The sequence below is a fragment of the Balaenoptera ricei genome, chromosome 12 (genome assembly GCF_028023285.1).
Source record: "Balaenoptera ricei isolate mBalRic1 chromosome 12, mBalRic1.hap2, whole genome shotgun sequence".
NCBI classification, from domain to species: Eukaryota; Metazoa; Chordata; class Mammalia; order Artiodactyla; family Balaenopteridae; genus Balaenoptera; species Balaenoptera ricei.
This window is the reverse complement of record NC_082650.1, coordinates 33,686,356-33,708,153: the sequence shown is the minus strand read 5'-3', so window position 1 is coordinate 33,708,153 and position 21,798 is coordinate 33,686,356. Positions and strand designations below refer to the sequence as shown.

General features: G+C 35.4%; 1 protein-coding gene across 1 annotated transcript in view; it reads left to right on the top strand.

The window, feature by feature from the left end:
* Positions 1–21,798, top strand: part of LAMA2 (laminin subunit alpha 2) — a 623,785-nt gene that overhangs the window by 449,743 nt on the left and 152,244 nt on the right. Inside the window, exons 30-32 of the mRNA XM_059941243.1 lie at positions 3,725–3,849; positions 10,120–10,206; positions 13,981–14,174. Of these exons, the coding sequence (XP_059797226.1) occupies positions 3,725–3,849; positions 10,120–10,206; positions 13,981–14,174 (406 nt within the window). The remainder of the gene's footprint in view (positions 1–3,724; positions 3,850–10,119; positions 10,207–13,980; positions 14,175–21,798) is intronic.

Below are 21,798 nucleotides of genomic sequence, written 5' to 3'. Positions count from 1 at the left end.
GAATGGCTATTTTATTGCTAAAATACAGTGGTTCCTTTGGATGATTGAATGAGAGAGGATTATGGTACTTAAATCAATATCCGAATACGACAAACCCTCTTTCCCTGCTAACCACCTTTCTGCAGTCATCAGACTTGAAGCTTGGCCTTCTTCGTCTTAAGAAGCCTGACCAGTTTCCTCTATAATACCTAGAACATGCATTCATTTATGCAGTCGTTCAAAATAGTCATTGAATGTCAACATATTTCAGTCACTGTGTTGAGCTAGACGGAGCATTTAGCCCAGACTTGGGGCATCAGGGAATGTTTATTAGAGAAAACAACAGTGAAAATGAGAGCTGAATGAATAGGTGTTAGCCAGGTAAGAGGAGGAAAAACATTCCAGAACAAGGGATTTGCATATGAAAAGTTCTAGAGGTAAGAGAGAGCACTGCATAATTTGAGAATTCCAGATGGTCGCATATGGGTTTAGCATAGAGTGCAAAGTTTGCAGTGGCTAGGCAGAAGGCTGGAGGGGTAAACAGAAGCCAGATTATAAAGGTCTTCCTTGCCATGCCAGAGAGATGATAGTGACCACAAATGAAATGGGAAATGCAGGAGTATTAGCAGGTTTTAAAAGAGATGAGCTTGATTTTTGACATCTCAAATTCAAATGCTTTTGCATTATGCAATAAGACCTAGCTAAGAAGCAATTAGAAACATAAGTCTGGAACTCATTAGAGACAGATATCTAGGCAGAATATATAAAATTTAGAGTTTGGGGTACATAGAAGATAGCTGAAGTTCTAGTAATGGTTAAAATCACCAAGGTAGAAAATGTAGGAAAGAAAAGAGATAAGAGCCAAAATTAGAATCAAGGACCCCAATCTTACTCAACAGAAAGGGGAAGAAGAATCCATGAAGGAGGGTTAGAAAGGGTAGCCATAGAGGTAGGAAAACAATCAACATACTGTACTATTAAAGAACCCATAGGAAGAGAAAATTTCAAAGAAAGAGTGACCAGAAATATCAGCTGCTGCAGATAATTCATATATCATGAAGAGTGATTATTGTCAGTAAATTTTGATTTAGCAACAAAGATCTTATGCATGAGTCTGGACTTATCTTTCAATGGTGAAATCAGAAGCCTGTTTGGGGGAGGGGAAGAGATAAGTTAGGAGTCTGGAATTAACATGTACACACTACTATATATAAAATAGATAAACAACAAGGACCTACTGTATAGCGCAGGGAACTATACTCAATATCTTGTAATAACCTATAATGGAAAAGAATATATATATACATTTATATATATATATATATATAGAGAGAGAGAGAGAGAGAGAGAGAGCCTGTTTAAAGAATGAAGAGGTGAAAGGGAGATGAGGATGTAGAGACCAGCAATGTAAACAATGCTTTTAGAAAGCCTATCAAACATAGGATGGAAGTTGTCCAGAAACCCCAGAAATTTTTTTAAGATAAGAAAAGCTTGACCAACCTCAACTGTCAATGGAAATAAGCCATCAAAGAAGGAGAAAATGCAGGTGCTGGAGGAAATGGGAGACAGGAGGGCCTTCTTCCTAAACCAGAGTTTAGGAAGAGAGCAGCTTTAGACAGAGAACAACACACCACTTCTTGTGAACAGAACTAAATGTTGAAGGGATGGAAAGTAATGCAGACAAGACGGTGTGTTGTTTGGCAGGAAGCTAAGGGAACACCCAATGAGGGCTTCCTTTTCCCTGAAAATAGAGGGCTAACATCTGCTGAGAGTGAGGTGGGGAATTAGAAGATTTGAGATTTGCATCCTATCATATAGAAAACTGGATCCATTTAAGAGTGAATTATAAAATGTATCTGTAAGTAACACAATGTATTTTCAAATATAGCACCAAAGAATGAAAAAAAAAACCCACAGTATTCTAAAATTCATTGTGATAATGGCATGGTTTCTCCTCAGAGAGTAACACAAACATAAAAAGAGTCAGAGGAAGAGACTTCAGTTACTGTTTGTGGTGAATGACCACACATACCATACCAAACACTGGCCATTAGACGACACATGAAAAATAAATATGTTCTTCTAGATTAATTGAATAAAGCAGAGAGCCCAGCATATGGGAAATTTACTGTAGAGCCCACAGGTGGCTATGTGGTTCCAGCTGAGCTGATCAGGAGATGGGGACACTAGCATATATATACACTTATTTTGTTACTGACATTTTTGCTTCCTGTAGAGCCCACAGGTGGCTATGTGGTTCCAGCTGAGCTGATCAGGAGATGGGTTCACTAGCATATATATACATTTATTTTGTTACTGACATTTTTGCTTCTTAACCTTTTAAAAAATACTATTTATAAGAAATTACCCTTCTGACCATTCCAAATGTGGTTTTATAAAATCAAGCTAAAATCCAACTCTAAATTCCTTCTATTTCTTCCTTTTTCTCAACTCCTAAAGTCAACTGTCCCATTTCCACTAAATTCCACATTTCTTATTTGCCATGTTTCTTATTTGCCATTTTAAAAAATTTTTCCAAAAGTGGAAATAAATTCTTATAGGTTAGAATGTTATTTTACCTTTTCCCTCATTTGATTCCTCCCGGTGCCTTTCTCAGTACCTGGCTTGTAGCTCTTCCTAAGTCCATATTGCATGAATAATTGCTAAATATATTGTTAAATAAAATTCCACTTTGTGAGAATTTTAATTTCAAAACTGTTTACACAATATTCTGAAACTGTTCTCATTTTCTTATAGAAGTGTCTTAAAGCATATTACCCAAGTACCTCTTAGTATGCAAACATAAAAAGAAAATATTGACTTGAGATCCCTGGTTTTAGGTTGGGTCCTCTCTATCTATAAAGAATGATCAACATTTGGCAAGAATTAGATGAATAACATTCTTTTTTTTTTTTTTTTTTTAATTTTTTTTTTTTTTAATTTTTATTTATTTATTTATTTATTTTTGGCTATGTTGGGTCTTCGTTTGTGTGCGAGGGCTTTCTCTAGTTGTGGCGAGCGGGGGCCACTCTTCATCGCGGTGCGCGGGCCTCTCACTATCGCGGCCTCTCTTGTTGCGGAGCACAAGCTCCAGACGCGCAGGCTCAGTAGTTGTGGCTCACGGGCCTAGTTGCTCCGTGGCATGTGGGATCTTCCCAGACCAGGGCTCGAACCCGTGTCCCCTGCATTAGCAGGCAGATTCTCAACCACTGCGCCACCAGGGAAGCCCTAGATGAATAACATTCTTAATGTGGTAACTAGGCTGACTTTTTTTTTTTTTTTTTTGCTATTTCTGCCTCTTAAAATATTTATGTTTTCCACCTTGGTTTGATTTCAAAAAGTCCACTGATGGGTATGCACCAAGACCCCAGGACTTTTAGCACTTTTTTAACACCTTGTAGAGAAGAAACATAAATAGCCAGATGATACAATAAATTTTAGAAACTTGTGAAGTCTATTCCCCAGATTAGAGTAAGAGAAAAATTAATGCAGAGATTGATGTAGGGAAAAGAGAACAGAAACTCTTGTCAGTATAGCTACAACAGCCCAGTATTCGTTTCTCAAATCAGAGAGCTTCTTTAAAAATATGTATCAATATGTTTAAGAACTGAGTTCTCTCTCAATGATGTGTGTGTGCACATGTGGATGTGTGTTCACAGGAGCACACAAACTCGTAGGTGGGGAGCTGTGTGATAAATTACATTCCTTCATTAATTTAAAAACAAACATCCCTCTTCCTTTACAGAATTGTCAACATCACACTGCTGGTGACTTCTGTGAACGATGTGTTCTTGGATATTATGGCATTGTCAAGGGATTGCCAGATGACTGTCAGCAATGTGCTTGCCCTCTGATTTCTTCCAGCAACAAGTAAGATTGTGAAATATTACCATGTTTCCCAATGAGTAACACCATCTGTGTAGCACATGGGCTTTCTATGACTTGGCTATTCTTTTCATGTAGACAAAAATCTCAATTTAAGATAGATTTTTTAAACAACATAAAAACATGACAAAAGTGAGCACATAATACTCTATGGTTCATTTTTCTTTTAAAACTCTGTCCCAAATAAATAATGCTTATTAATTAAAATGTAAATACCAATATTAACTTATATTTATGAAATAAATAATATATGTACAAATGTGTATAATTTTATAAATTTTTAGAAAGGTCTAGTGTTTGCATATAGTTCTGCCATAAATTCAGCTATGAAGGATTGTTTGATGCATATTATATAAATTTTTTAGCTGTTTCCATTCATTTTATGTGTTTATTTCATGATTGGTAAAGAATTATCAAGGAAATAATTGAAAAATAATGTTGTTAAAGCAGGGTGACTTATTGTTACGCTCCAGAGTAAGTCAGTATCTCCCAGAATCACAACCCCCTTTCTGTTAAGATAGTCTGAGCTTGGTACCATGGAAACACAGCCATAAGGGGAAGCAAACGCTGGCATATTTTATTTTAGTGCTGTCAGAACATTCTGCACTGTTTATGTATTGATGAAAACCCCTAGGTGTTTTCACCTACCTTTTTGCTAAGGCTATCTATACTTTCTGCTAAGTGATTTATAGACATCAATCTCTACATTGTAGGGCATATTTTCTCTAAGAATTTGCTTTTGAAAAGAATGTAGAGCACTTTGTTCAGAATTAGAATCTTGGACACCTTATCTTCAGTGTATAAGAAGCACAAAGCAACTCAGATGAAGAGCTATTTCCACCTATACTCACTAAGTTTCTTTTTCCATCTCTGGCTTTGTTTACATTTTGAAAACATTTGCACATAATTGTCTCCCTTTCTTCTGTAAGCACCTCTTTTCGGTTGAACAGAGTCACAAGTTTTGCATAGGGTCTCAAATGTAAATTTTTAGGTAAGTGGGATATTGATGAGGATAAAATACATGATCTTATTGTTCATCCAAGCACCAAGTGGTAGGTGTATGAAAAATATCATTTTCCTTTCCCTAATCTACCTCTGATGACCAGATTTTGAACAAGAGAATGCTGTTTATTGTTTATTAAAATGTAAATGATCTGGATTAGAAAAATTCAATAATTAATTAATAATTTCCTGTTGGGCGGACTATAGCAAAAGCTCCAGGAGATATAAAAAAGAAGCATAACATCTCTTGGAGAGGCTCACGGTAAAATGGGTGTCTTCAGAGAGGTCAACTGAGATATAAAGAGAATTCAAGGCACAAAGTACCACAGTTGGCTGTGGAAACTTTAAGAACATATTTAAAGAAGTAGGAGTATTTATAATTAATTTTAGATGTATTTAAATTATTAAATTTACAGTGGATTGAAGGGTTTTTACTGGTAGAGATAGTAGAAAATTTAAGGAGCAGAAGCTTAGCAGCAGAAAACACAAGTCATGTTTAAGAACTGTTAAGAGTTTGGAGCATGGGTTCAAATAGAATTTCATAATTACAGAAGACAATGAATGAGAGAATGGAGGCCATACTGTAGAAATCCGTGAATACCAGTCTAAGAAATTGCTATGTAATTTTCTATGTAATGAGGAAACACTACAAATCTTTATTAAAAAAAAAATTAATGTGCTGAGAGCCACACTTTAGGAAGACTATTATGATGGAATTGAGTATAATGAATTGAAACAGGAAAATAAGAAAAGCAAAGAGACTGATTAAAAAGCTATTGCACTAGCTTAGGCAAAAGATAATTAGAACCTGAAAGTAGGTAATAGCAACAAGAATAGAGACAAGGGGATGGATGTGAGAAAATTGTTGAATGCAGCTCTACAGGGTTGATAACTAATTAGATATGACAGGTTTAGGCAAAGCAGGATTTGAAGCCAGGGATTTGTAGCCAGGTTGACCCCTAAAATGGTGGGGTCATTAACTGAAATAGAAACCAGGAGAGAGCTGCTATAGAAGAAAGACAATTTATGTTTCAAATAAGTTAAATTGATATGAAAGGTCTACCTGAATGGAAATATGCAAATAGCCACAAGAAATTAAAACCTGAAAATTGGGAGGGCAGATGAAGGAAGAGATACGTTAGTAAATGAATTATAGATAAGACTCCCCAGGGTCATGTTACTCAACGGGAGCACATGGAAAGAAGGAAAGACAAGACTACGTACACTAGAGAAGTCAGAAGAGAAAGAAGAGCCAAGACAAGAGCTGTGAGGGAGGCAACGGAACTGAGGCCACACTGCCACTGACACAGTGAGAGAAAGGAGCAGCAACGAATGAGCATTGGATGCTGCTCTCCCAAGGGAGACTAAGTACATACAGTGGCAATTAACTGTGCAGGTCCCTGATGGATTTTGACAATCAATAGTGGAAGCAGACATTAGGTCACATGGGTGTGACTGTACAGCTCTAAGAAATTTGAAGAAGGGAAAGAAAGAGTACTACCTTGATTGATTAGCAGGATCAACAAAAAAGTGTTTTCATATTTGTTTCATTTTTGTTTTATATGATTTATGTAATTTAAGTATATTTTTATGCAAAGGACAATGTAAGAATCAAGTATGAAATCAAAGTGGCTAGTTCAATGGCTTTCAAACTTTATTGATTGCAACCACTTTAAGAAAACCTTTTTTTAATCATAAGCTAGAACACAAAAAATGTGTGTGTGGATATCTATCTATCTGGCTAGCTAGCTAGCTATACATATATAATATATACTGTAACTTTTATTCAATTTTATTTTCTTGCATTATTAGAAGAAACTTTAGTCAAAACCCACTAAAGTGATTTCATGACCCCCTAAGGTCATCACATAAAGTTTGGAACGTTAATTAACAAAGTAAAGACCTATGTATGATGAGAAGAGAAGCACTTCTCCCTGAGATAAGAAAAAAAGATCCTGAAACATAGATGAAGGAGGCTGAGATATCCCTCTTCATAGATGGGGGATGGTAAGTGGTTACTAACTCACCCACATATTAGTTCAAGTCTCCAATATCTCTTACCAAAACAAATACAATAAACTTTTAACCATTGTGACAGTACAGCGTTGCTCACATACCCTCAAGGGTTTTCCACTGCCTACCAAGGAAAGCTCAGATATTTTAGCAGAGTATTAGAAACCCTCTGCAATCTGACCCCTCTTTCCAGGCTCAATGCCATCTCCTCCCTTCTACAATGAGGCCAAGTTTGAGTTTTTCGGAGTTTTTTTTCTCCAAATGTGCTCAACAGTTTCTGCCAGACAGAGAAAGAAAAAGCTGCACGGTTTCACTTATGGGTGTAATCTAAAAACGAACAAACTCATGGGAACAGTGTACAGCGGTCATTGCCAGGGAGCAGGGAACGGGAGAGATTGGGAGAGGGTGGTAAAAGGGTGCAAACTCTCAGTTATAAAATGAATAAGGTCTAAGGATCTAATATATAACATAGTGACCACAGTTGATAATACATTATTGTATAATGGATACTTACTAGGAGAGTAGAACTTGTGAATTCTCACACAAAAAAAGGTAAATATATGAAGTGATAGATGTGTTAATTAATCTAGATGGTGGGAATCCTTTCACACCATACACGTATATCAAATCATCACGTGTACACTTTAAATATATTACAATTTTATTTGCCAGTTATACTTCAATAAAGCTGAAAAAACACAAATAGATATATAATGTAGTATCAGATAGTGAAAGTGCCACCAGGAAAAAATAGAGCAGCCTCAGTGAATTTGGAGTGAATGGGGTACCCTTTTAGTTAGGGTGCTTGATGAAGATCTTCACAAACACAAACAGATGAAGCTTGTTCAGAGCCTTGAATGAAGTAATGGAGAGAGTCACCTGACTATCTGGAGGAAGAGCAGCCCAGCCAGAGGAAAAAGTAAGTGCACGGGCCTGGAGACAGGCCACGCGTAGTAGACAGCAAGGATCCAGGGCAGGAGCAGAGTGAATGGGGACAGGGGAAGGGTGACAGGAGGTGGAGTCAGGGAAACTCCAGTGAGTAACTAAATGTCCTGAAGGCTAAAAATCTGCCAATGGCAAGAGGTGGCTTAGAACAGGATAATGCAATGAATTAATTATGGTAACACCAGCAGCATTTGCAGATAGAATACCTGTGGAATGTGAGAGAAGGGCGACAAAGATGACTCTGTGGTTTATGGCAGAGCAAATGGAAGCAAAGTAAGCAAAGTATGGCCATTGACAGAGCCAGGGAAAATGATAGAATGGTTAGCGGTATTTTTTGGAGGACGGGAGCTCAGTTTTAGATCTGTTAGGATAGATGCAATATTTAGAGCCTTTTAATACTGAATGAGATCATTTAGGGGAGAAAGGACAGGACAGGATAGGAGAAACCTGAAGACTGAACTGTGAAGCATATTAAGAGGTCGAGGACATGATGTAGATCCAGCAAAGGAGACTGAAAAGGAACAATCAGTGAACTGGGATAAGGGGGTGGGATCCCGGAAGCCAATTCATTTCAGTAGACTCCACAGGGGATGACACAGAGTAGCAGACTCTAAATCTCAGAAATTCTGTTGAAGCAACCTTGGAATTAACAAATCTAAGGAAATGTAAAAGATGGCCTTCAAGAGGAAAAACAGTCAGATTTCTGAGTGGTCCTGCAGACAGTATGAAAATTGAGAGGAGATGAGGAATTTGGGAATGTAAAGAATAAACTCTAACCTCAAGTAATGTGTAACGCCTACTTCCTCTTTCATAAATCCTTATATGTGATGTAAGGAAAAATTTTAGTCCACCGTAATGTCATAATTCAAAAAAGTTTATATCTACTATCTAAGGAGAATTACAACATTCCTGCATAGTAATTGAGACAGATATGTTACTATAAAGGAATATAATTTAATTATGTTGGCTCTGTAGAATTTCACTTGAATGTCTAAAAATCTGTTTCCAAGTGCCTATATATGTATATGAGTTTGTGTGTGCATGTGTGTGTGTGCGCACACAGATGAACTCAGCATCAAGCTGAGTTAAAAGAGCTAGAAACTTGCAAGAATGTGTCAATTATGTATTTGTGGGTCTATTTTTGTGAAGGCAAAAAAAATAATTTGTTGAATAATGAGGTTGTGAGTAGTTGATCAATTTGTTCACATATTTTGCAAAGGTTAGAGTTTATTACTCATTCATGTACTATTGATTTAATGCATTAGAAGGCAATTGAAATAGTGTCCTAATGGCACCTGACCAATAGGAGTTGCAGCTCTGGTCTATATACTTTATTGCTTTTTCAGCATCAACTGCTTTTGCAGACCAACAAAAAGGAAAATGGTGTTTGCAGCATTACCATTTTGCAACAAATATATGTGGCTTTTCTTCCTAAATTTCCAGTGCACCATGCATTTTGTCCAGTGGGAATGAAGCACTACTTGTATTTGAGAGAAGTTTGTAACAATATAAAACTACGTTTTAGCATAGTTTAGTTTTCAAGTCTTGTCTAGTATTTGTTTTGTGGGGTAAGGTGATCAAGAGTCCTGGAGCAAGGCTGACTGGCCGTGGTCTATCAGTGTTGTAGTGAAAACAGGGCATGTTATATGAGACCTACTTACTAGAAGAGATTATAAAATTGTCAGAAAATCATATTCATTTTCAAGATTTCCATTATTCTTTCCTCACACTAGATCACATTATTTTGTGTTTAAAGTAAAATGTAGTTTGAAATCTGTATATAAATCAGAAAAGGCACTCTTTTATTTTAAGTGAAACATCTATTCACACATCATGCATTGAAATGCCAGTGGCAATTTGGGCTTTTTAGAAAAAAAATTATATAGCTTTTATGTCCCCATTTTTTTAACCCAAAAGATATTCAATAATACTTATTCTACTATCTGACAAATATGCAGGAATTCTCATCATGTTTTTCTTTTGAGTCATGAAAAATAGTACACTTTTTCTGGGTGTTTAATATTTTCCTGTTTGTCACATAATTATTAAAATTTCAAAGTTTTAACATGGTCGGTGAGATGCATTGTTAATTCATTAAAAAACAACCATCTTTATTTGTTGACTATTATTAGTAGTACTTAGTTGTGATAGCCTACCCTTGAATAGAAACTTATAAATATGCCATTTCTAACCATCAAAAAATAGTTCCAATCATCTAGTTAATAGATAGAATTACTTAAATTTATAAAATAAGTAAGTCAAAAGATTTTTTGCAACCTTTCTTTTCTGATTCAGTTTCAGCCCTTCTTGTGTCACGGAAGGCCTGGATGATTACCGCTGCACAGCTTGCCCACGAGAATACGAAGGCCAGTACTGCGAACGGTAGGAACAGTCATGATATATGGAGAGCAATGATATGCATAGAGCTCATATAATAAAAGATCATAGTAGAAAAGTATTCATTATTTTTATGTCATTATTTTCATATTCTCTAGTAGCTTATATGCCTTCAAAAGTATTTTTATATCTTTAGAGTTTATCCAAAGGAAGTTGTTTACTTCCATCTATTTAGACTTTTTCTAAGATTCCAAATTATTTCACAATTATCTAATTTATATTTTAGCATATATATATGTATATACTCCAACATAGATTAGAGAGGGAGAGAGAGACAGAGGGAGGGAGCATTTACAAGAACAAATAAATCAATTTCCAAAAGCTTATCTGTAGTTAACAGTAATAAAAAGCTGGCCACACATAATTCTCATTTTAATTCACTGGAAATTGTTGGCTAGCACTAACTGCATGCACATCGCTGTTCTGAGCACTCTGGCACTACATCAGCAAGTATACACATAATTCAGAATATAAATGGAATCAGGAATTCTTAATTAAAACAACCAAACATTAAAGTGTTATTTGGTTCTCCTTTTCAACACGCAAACAATAGTATTTAAATGCCTCCTCTCACCATATTTTTTACAAATTTTGATAATGCTTGTATGTAGTCATTAAATTGAATGCTAACATGTAATACAAATGGTAAGTTAAGAAACAGAATTCCAGACTGACTGTCTAGGAAGGTTGTAATTTATATTTTTCTGGATGCATATTTTCTGTAAGATCAGTATCTTGGATACTCAAGCTTATCACCACCATTTTTAGTAGGTTTTTATTCTTTCTAAGGTAACAGAGAGCAACTGATATTAACTATTAACATTAAACACACATGATAATTTTAGTATAATTGATAACAGTATAAAGTTCTATAAAGACCCATGGACATAGCTGAGCTCCACAAACTTTGCTGGGTCTCATTTTTCTCACTTATAACATCAGAATAGCTGATACTCTATCTACTTTCCACTGACATTACGAAGATCGGGTAAATAGAGGATACCCTGCCTGAGTACCTACATAGAAGTCTCCTCTCCCATAGGAGAGGCAAAAAAGCCTGAGAATTTCCCCCCCACACCTTCCTCCAGTGGCCCAGACCTAATGGCTCGCTAGTGTGGGAGTACAAAAGTCCAGCTCCCTTGCCCGAAAGCTGAACAGATGTTGAGATGTTATTTATGCTCCAGAGCTTTCCATAGACTTAGGCTAAGACTGGGACCTCACCTGGAATCACACCATCGCCTGGATCCTTTCTTTTCCATTTCCTGCTTCACCCACTCCTTTGCTGGATTCTTCTAGGAGCACTTCCTTAAATCACGAATCTCTTTGCAAATATAAACCAATATTAATTTTATCATCATCAATTTAAGAATCTTCTTTTAATATAACCAGCAATGGTTGTGTTAATAATGGAAATAAATAGGTAACTAAATAATTAAACATGTTTTATAAATTCCAATTCTGTTTCGATGAGTTTGCAAAATATATTTCTAAATAATTCTGTATGTGGTAACTTTAAACACAATATCCACTGCTTGCATATATATATATAAAACAGTACATTCACAATTTCCATGCCAACAGAGGTTTGTAACAATTAGGTAACTAAAAGCAGTACGAAATCCAAAAATATTTCTGTTTGTTGTGGAGATATATACATCATTTGAATATGTATATTTTAATGTCAGCCAGTGTGCTTTAGTGTTCATGCTTAGGCTAATATTCATTTCATGCCCTTGTAAACACCAGTAGGATGACGACTAAAACATCCCTGGACGCCAAGGGGATTAGCTGCCATAATTTATGAAAAAATGTTTGATACTATAGCTACATTTGTAAATTGGAGTTTCTACTATCTATAAAAGCGTATATATAGAAAAGACTGGAAGGATACACTGAAATGACAATTATTGGCATAAGGCAGAGTGATTATAGAAAAATTACTTTTTTAATATCCATAAATGTTTAATCAATAAGAGGTGACAGTTTATGTAGCATAGAGATGAGCAGGGTCATACACTATCAAATGGGAATGGCTTGAATTGTTTTTGCAGTTCTCAAATGTTGTTACAGCTCCACATTCATCATCTCTAACATATAAATGATCAGGTTATAGTTTCCTGAAAAATTGCTTTTATTCAGCTAAATTAATCCAAAGGTCTTGCTTAAATTTTTATTGTAACCTTCCAAATAAATTTGTTTCACTTCTGAGAGCTTCTTAAATCATTTAAATCACCTTATGACCTGCCCAAACTCATCAGCTCAGGTCTAAAACTGCTTAAATGTCTTGAGTGTCGCTGTATTGTAGAACCCCCTACCCATGCTTTGTCTTCATTACTCTTGTAAAACTCTTTGAACATTTAATCATTCTGAACCTGCTTAGAATTGAATTCTTTCACCTGAAAATGTTAAGAAACAATTTTTAATAGTACATAGGAAATAAAATATTAAAACCATAAATGTATGAAAACCTAATGTTACAGGTAATTTTCTTCTTGCTTTGCTTTTTCTAACCAGCACGGGATGAACTAACTTTCACAATCAGCCTGCAAATTTCTACAATCCCAGGCCACTAAAGATGGTCCAGGATTATTTGGCTAGTGTTTACAACTTTTGGCTTCAATCTCCTATTGTCTCTCAGCTTCCTCCCATATTTTCCTCTTGAACAAAAATTCTTACTGTTGATTATATTTAGGCTGACTATGTGTACAATTTATTTTCCAATCCAGGATACTCTAGGGAAAGACAGAATATGTTTTTAATACTTAAGCCAGGACAACAGGCAAACTGGGACCATTCTGGGTAAACCAGAGCATATGGTTTTGCCAGCATCTTGTAAAGTTATCAGACTTCCAGTAACGTAACCGACAGTGGTATATACTTAGATGAATGGTTGCACAGACGGGTAGAAGAGAGTGGATGGCAATTTGGCTTCATCCAGTTGGATTTCCTCTCTAATTTCTCAAGTCGGTGTTACATATTTTATTTGCATAACATTACCCCACTTCCAGAGATACACAATGAAAAATCCATCTTGAGGAAGATGTGGTAGGAAGGAAAGACCAGTTGAATTAAATAGAAAATGTAGTAGTTTATCGCCTCTTGCTTCTTTTTGCTCATTAGTAAAATTAATAGGTTGAATTCCTTGGTCATTTTGATCTCTAAAATGTGTGTATCTAGGAAAGCCCAGGAGTAAATAGAAAATTTCACTCATTTCTAATTTAAAAATGAAACCTTCAAAAAAAAGTTTATGATCTAGAGCAGTAGTGGGCAGAGTATGGACCACAAAATTTGGCCCATTGCCTAATCCTGTATGGCACTCAAGCTGGGAATGGCGGTTATGGGCAAACTTCGATGACAGAGAGCACTAAATTTGAGCCCTAGTTAAGTAAATTTGAGCCCTACTTAAGTAAATTTGATACCTCAACAAGAATCCCATTCTTCTCATTATTAGTTTGGTTTTCCATTAGTAGATTATTATTATAAAACAATTTATATTCTGTTATTATGTTTTGAATTCCATCAACCAACAGTGTTTGAAAATTTCTTTCTCTTTCACTGCACGAGTTTGATTTTGCCTCTTGACCTGCAAAGCCTAAAATATTTACTATCTGGTTCTTTACAGGAAAAGTTTGCTAACCCCTGATCTATTGACTTGTGGTATCAATTTTGTTTCATTCAAACAATACACGCACACACAACAACAATTTCGAGACATGACTTATTATTAATCTCCTTTGCTTTGTCACTGTTTAAATTCAGGTGTGCCCCTGGCTATACCGGCAGCCCAAGCGGCCCCGGAGGCTCCTGCCAAGAATGTGAGTGTGACCCCCATGGCTCACTGCCTGTCCCCTGTGACCCTGTCACAGGGATCTGCACGTGCCGACCCGGAGCCACAGGACAGAAGTGTGACGGCTGCAAACACTGGCATGCGCGCGAGGGCATGGAGTGTGTTTGTACGTATACTAACTTAGCTATTAGTTCTGGGGGCCTTGGTTCCATTTCTATCTCATTTCCAATGAGAAAGACTGACTTTTCTTATTCTGCAATAGCTAGTGCTACTCTTCATTCTCTCTGACGCTATCTATCCACCTTCTTCTGCTTGCCTGCTGTTTTAGTCTCCATCCCGCTGAGCCAAGAACAGCTGAGAAAATCTTCAGCATGCTTTAGTCAGTTCATTGAAGACCTACAGCAAAGCTCCCGGAGGCAGATTTTATTTTATTTTGCCCATCTCAGAGTTTGCAGTTTTACCTGAAGCTGACATTGCCTTTGTGACAGATTAAAGGTCTGGGTTTATTAAATTCTTTTAGAATCCTCCTGAATTTGTAATCTGCTGGACAGACACTGTAAGGCTTGAATTACAACTGACTTTTCATTTCCGAGTTTTTACAGAAATCCATGGGCATCCTGCTTCGTAACTTTCTCTTGCCCTACAGAACCTGGAAGCAGTGACAATGAACTCAAGTGTTTTTACTCATATGTTTTGTTTTGTTTTAATAACTGCTTCTGGATTCAGTAATGCCATACTGAACATACATCGAATATCAGTAGTTAAATAGAATTCTTGGATCTTATATAAATTCTAATCTAAAACAGTTATTTATAAATTTAGAGAAGACAGTTATATTATGGTATTCTTTTCCTTGAGGGAATTTACATTAGTGGTCTTAATTCTTTCTAACAAATAGAAATGGAAATTATTTAAGTATCTTTTATTTCAATATTTATTTAATGTATTTACACATGCCAGTATTTCTGGTTTTAACATCTTATGTGTGTCTAAAGCTTAACATTTTAACTAGAATTTTTGTTTGTGCTCTAGTTTGATGAGCTACCTCAAAAGCTAAGGCTGGCTTTTTAGATATGCCAAAAGGTAAAGACTAGGTATGTTTGGGAATATAACTTTTTAAACTTTTTTTCTATGTATTTCAACAGTCTTTGATGAAAGTGTATTGCATTTAAAATAAAAATAAGTGTCATGGTTGATGGGAGGGGAGAGATGAAGAGTAATATGTAATATACATTTACATTATCATATTCAGTTTTTGGTATATACATATTCACTCTTCTCAAGTAAAATGGCATATTTTAATGATAATTGAAGTGGACTTCCAATGTAATCCAACTAGCTTTAATATTATTATTAAAACTAAATTATTAATAAGGAAATATTTAACTAAATAATATATAGATATTACTAACCTAAATGCTAATCTAACAGACCTTGAACTTTAAAGTAATTAATTTTCTAGAGGTGAGATCAGAAAAATCTGATCTCTTTTTCTATGAGTTTGTTGGTTTCTTTGCTCTCTATCCTGTTCCATTGATCTATATGTGTATTTTTGTACCAGTACCATACTGTTTTGATAACTGTAGCTTTGTAGTAGAGTCTGAAGTCAGGGAGCGTGATTCCTCCAGCTCTGCTTTTCTTTCTCAAGATTGTTTTGGTTCTTTTGTGTATTTTGTTTTTCCGTACAAATTTTAGAATCATTTGTTCTTGTTCTGTGGAAAATGCCATTGTATTTTGATAGAGATTGCATCAAATCTGTAGATTGCTTTAGGTAGTATGGTCATTTAAACAATACTTACTCTTCCAATCCATAAGCATGGTATATCCTTCCATTTGTTTGTGCTGTCTTCAATTTCTTTAACCAGTGTCTTACAGTTTTACAAGTATAGGTCTTTTACCTCCTTAGTTAGATTTATACCTAGGTATTTTATTCTTTTTGATGCAATTGTAAGTGGGATTGTTTTCTTAATTTCTCTTTCTGATAGTTTGTTGTTAGTGTATAAAAATACAACAGATTTCTGTATATTAATTTTGTGTCCTGCCACTTTACTGAATTCAATGATGAGTTCAAATAGTTTTTGGGCAGTGCCTTTAGGGTTTTATGTATATAGCATCATGTCATCTGCAAATGGTGACAGTTTTACTTCTTCTTTTCCTTCTATCTTTCTATATCCTTAAGCTAACTTAGAGCAAGAAACCAAAGAATGGATTGACCCAGCACATTTGATCTGCAGGGCCTGTTTTGTCACGTGTGCCTATAGTAGAACTTTATAATGCCCATGAGTGGGAGTGGATGAAAGTAGACTGGTTCTGGCAAGAGAATATTTATGTAGTAAGAGAAATGTCTTCTGAGAAAAGCTTCTTTGGAGCCTGGAGCATGTATTGTACAGTTAATTCTTCTCTCTTTGGTTCATTCTCTAGAAAACACAGTTTAATTTGGCCTACATCATGGATATGTATACCCCAAAATAATGTAGGATAAATAACGTAGGCATGATCATTGCAGTATCTCAGGTGAGCTGCATATTGGTGGAAGGAGTCTCCCTGTATAGTTAGTTTATGCTTTTAATTTATTTAACAAATAATTTTAAATTGTGCTGTAGAGGACACAGAGAAAATGCAGAAAGCATGAAAGAACTTTTCTTGACCACCTACATTTCTAAAAGAAACTAATAGCTGCCACGGACAATTGCCAGAGGGCAAGCTAGGGTTTTATTGTATCCAAAATAGTGAATTTCTTGCAGGACACAGGCTTTTTATACGTGGGCATTCCATTACTATCATGAAGAATTTACACAAATAGTCTGTGCCCTTAGTAGGAAATATTTAGGTACAAGATTCTCTCATAGTTAGCCAAATTCAACCCACCAACGTTATCAACCCCGCCAAGCCAACTCAGCGCCTGGGCACACCTGACCAGCGTATCTGCTTTCAATCCCAGGCATCCCCTACAGCCCCTTCTGCCACACAGGGTTCATCACAGTAGTAATTCTTTAAAGGTTCACCCTTGTTGAGAGCCTACCATTTGTCAGAAATGATGTTAAGCGCTTTATATGCTGTTCTTTTCATTCTTGCCACGTCCCCATACATTATTATGTCCACAGTGTGATTTAAAAAAACAAAACAAAACTGAAATCAACTATACCCCAACAAAAATTTTTACATTTGAAATAAATAAATTAAAAAAACTGAATTTAGGTGATTTAAGTCACCTTTCCAAGGTTCACCCTGACTTTTCAACAGAGTTGTGATTTGAACCTAGATCTGTCTGGAAAATCTTACTTTCTTAACCTCTATGCTGGCTGTTAATGCAAGACACAAAAAGCAAACATGGTTTTCCCAACATACTCAACATTAATTATTTCAGTTCTTAATTCATTTACTTCTTCTGGGCTTAGAGTCCATCTTACCTCTATGAAGAAGAAAGATAAAATGGGCTTAAAAAAATGAAAAAATTTTAATGTGTATAATGTCAGTAGGTACATACATTTTTTTTTTTCTCTGCTAACCATTACGACTCTTTCCTCTAAGTTTTAAAGCATTGTGGTAGTTATCAGGAGTTCCCTGGTGGTCTAGTGGTTAGGATTCAGAGCTTTCACTGCTGTGGCCCAGGTTCAGTCCCTGGTCGGGGAACTGAGATCCCATGAGCCACATGGTGTGGCCAAAAAACATTATGGTAGTTATGGTAGATTCTTATTCATCAGAGATGGTCAAGTGGAGTCCTGTCCTCTGTGCAGATGAGAAGACACACTAACTGGGTGCTCAGATTTCCTCCAAAGCCTTTTCATTTTTTTCTTGTGGCAATAATTGGAGAGAGCTCTGCAATGCATTCTTTCTTTACAGATGTTGATGAGTTCTGAGTAGATATTTTATTGGATTTCCCAAATCAGGACTTCTTAGTAAGTTAGGTTAATACAAATCCAACTTCTTCTTTCAACCCTCATTCATAATTTACACGTCATTTTATAAAGTGAGAACAACCACCTGCTTTTCTGAAATCTGAGACTCAGCAAGAAAAGCATTATTTATTTAATAGTAAAGTTTTGTATTGGGAAGCACAAAACTTGGATTTTTTCATGTCCTATTTTCTACAGACTAGGAATTAACACTGAACAACTTGTACAATGTTTAAAATAGATTATGAGTGGTGTAGTAAAATATATTATTCTCCTAAAGAACAGAATTTAAAATTAGTAGCTGTTGGCAGGATGTCATTCCATAAAGAGTGCCTGAAATATCATTTTATAAATATCATATTGATGCTATATCTATTTTTATTCAAAGCATATGAAATAATAGGTATATATCAGTTTTATTATTTATAGTCACAATTTATCTAGAATATAACATTTAAGAAGGTGCTTTGCTTGCTAATGTTGCAAAAGCAATCATGAACTGTGTTTTTTTTACCTGTAACCTAAGGTAAACCTAACTAAATGTGGTAACGCACTAACTCTGTAAAATGTGCACTTTCTGGACACTTGATAAAACCCAAGGTTTGAAGTTTTACCCTGACTTGATACTGACCTGCAGAGACACAGTCTAGATTGTTGTTTTTATTTTTATTGTTTTAATTTTATTGAACCCTAGTTGATTTACAGTGTCTTGTTAGTTTCAGCTATACAGCACAGTGATTCCGTTTTATATATGTATATTTTTTTTCAGATTTTTTTTCCCTTATAGGTTATTACAAAATATTGAGTATAGTTCCCTGTGCTATACAGTAGGTCCTTGTTAGTTATCTATTTTATATAGATTATTGTTTTTAATAGCCAGTTGCCAGCAAGGATCTATCACAGTAATGCAGAGGCCCTTATATACTATCACTAGAACGCTGCAGTACTCTTATAATCAAAGGTGATTACTAATGGCAGTTTTTGTCCCCTATATATGAGAGCAGGAACAAAATAGCGGAATGTGGTTGATTACTGTAAAGAAAATGGGACTTTCTATAATAAAAGATGATGAAAAACATCAATTGACCTCCATTTGCTATTTAATGAGTGAGGCTCTGTTGGACATGTGATCACACTCCATCCTAGCCTCTTAAACACCATCCTCTCTCTGTCCCCATTTAATCCCCAAGTACTAGTTCCTATTCAAAGCCCAGTATGTCTATTATAGTTTTCTACAACTCTAAACTGGAGCATGTTGTTCAAATCCAGGCATCAGGATAGCTATAAAAGTAACTTCTGTTCACCCTCCTTACACCTTTTTCACATCTATTTTGTTAGTGAAAGATGCTTTGAGTTTCTTGTTGACAACGTTCTCGGCCTTGGTCCAGGCTAGCAATGTTGTAGAACAGCAACTATCACTCTGATTCCAGGTAATTTTCGTATTGGCCATCAGTCTCAGTGGTTTGTATATCACATTGAGAAAGCCGTTCCATTAGTAGATTAAGGAGTTGTGCTGTTGAACTGTTGTATAGAAGAGGCTGATCACTGTTTCTTTTCTTTTCAGTCAGGCTTTATTTTGAGAGTAAACTCTACTTGATTGCAATTTGCACTCTGCAGAATCCAGGAAGTTTATTAACCTTGAAGAAAAATAGATCACATCATCTTAAAGTTGGAAGTCTTATAAATGAGGTAGTCTAATCATCTTCTATTCGGTGGTGTCCCTGAAACAGACCATCTCCTAATGCAAGGAAGCATGCTATAGTGAAGAGGCTATAGAAGCTTTGAATTCTGGCTGGCCACATAAAAGTTGTGTGACATTCGATTAGTTAACTTTTCTAAACCTCATTTTATTATCCGTAAAGTGGAAATGAAATCCTATATACATTAGGTGGTGTCTAAGCATAATAGATGTTCAATAAATTTTAGCTGTTCTTATCATCATGGTTATTATTTGATCATTTTTTTCAAAAGCATGATGCTTTGTGCAGCTCCTCAGTTTTTGATGAGATAGTTAGGTCAGGCTAAATTCTGTTTTTTTTATAATTCTAGGCTTTTCAAGTCACTGAAAACCGCTTTTATGGTGACCTTACATTTTTCTCTTCTCTTAAAGTTCTTCAAATACATTATTTATAGATTCATAAACACTATGATTGTAACTCTTTTTCTCATCTTTAAAATTAGGGTATTTATAGTACTTACCTCATAGAATTGCTGTAAACATTAGATGAGATAATGAAGGCAAGACACAACATATTGTCTTCAATGTAGTGAATATTGTGTAGATAAAAGCTACTGTCCCATTATTATTTATAATACTTTCAAAGCTTCCATTTGTTTTTTGAAGAGCTATACCATACTTGAACCATATCGAACTTATTTTTAATATATATTTATATACATAATTTTGTTTAATATTTATATATGTATATATATCACAACTACTTGGTATATGAATAAATTCATCAGCCTCATCCTAAACCTACAGAAAGTCTTTCCCTCTATTCAAAGAACTAACAGGCAAAAAAAAAAAAGTATTTTTAATGGGTCTGAAACCACATTTTTATTTTAGAAGATATTTATCTATAAATAATATGGAATAACTGAATCCATTTTAATAAGCCTTAAATAAATGCTAAGCTAAAACTTTCTTCTTGAAGAAGAAAGAGGAAAGAGAAATATACAATCCATACCCAAGGAATTATCAATGGCCTTAATGTAGAAGAATTAAATTAAAACACACACATTAACACACAAATTTTATCTTTTGTTAGAAATGTATATTTACTCATTTTATCCCTTTTTGATTAGAGCAGACAATTTTTGTATCTTTACCTAAAATTGGTTAATAGGTTTGGCCTTTTTAAAAATATGCAATGCACTCGTTTCAGCTTTGGCTTCTTTGTTTTGGATGCAGTGTGTGAATTTTTTGTGACAGTAAGCCAGTAGTTATTATGCATGGGGGACTCTGGTAGAAATGCAGTATTTTGTACTAATTGCTAACGGAAAGATCTGTAATATCAGTTGCATGATTTGCCCCTTACATGTGCCCAGCTATAACAACCTGAATGTAGTATTGCATTTGCTAGTATTAGACACAAATTTATCCTGACACTTTTATAAGCAAAGCCTCAAAAACATTTAGTCATGTAAAATATAATCATAGTCTTGAAATATTTGCTTTTGCTCCCATGCATTTCAGGCCGAATCTCATTTTATAGCCTTATCTCTATTGCTGAAGAGGAGAATGGTTTGGAGAGGTTCCTTGGGGGTCTTGATTATAAGATAGGTGTTAATTTACACTGAGCAGTTACTGCACCCTTATCAAAGAACAATTGTTTACATAATGTGAATATTCCTTGTCTCTATGCACTCTTCAGATCTTCCCTATCATAGTGAATTAACCGTGGTTTTAATTTGCATCCCATTTCCAGTGTTTGTTGCCAGACATTTCAGACTTTTTGAGGACAAATTAAAGTAGCTTGTGGTGTAAGTTAAATATTTTGTGTCAGGATAAAATAGCAAACCATTATGTAAAGGGCACATTTCCCCATGTGTTTATCTTATAACTGCATGAACTAGACTTGTACAGAAGCTTTGAAAAAAATCCCATGGCTGTCGAATTCATAAGTCTTTCTGACCCATTTGGACAGATGTTAGTATATGACTTGGAGCATACTATAAAACTTACCTTTCATCTATGGAAATATGCTTGTACTTTGTTCCCCCAAAAGCAGATACGGAGACCATAAGACATGGGATAATAATAGACCTTTGGACACAGAGACATAAAATGGAACTATGAGTCCTTGAAAGAGCAATTAAGTACATTTTCATTTCAACAACTGAAGATGAGGAACCAAAACAGATGGGCAGGGGGTAGAATAAATGACAGAA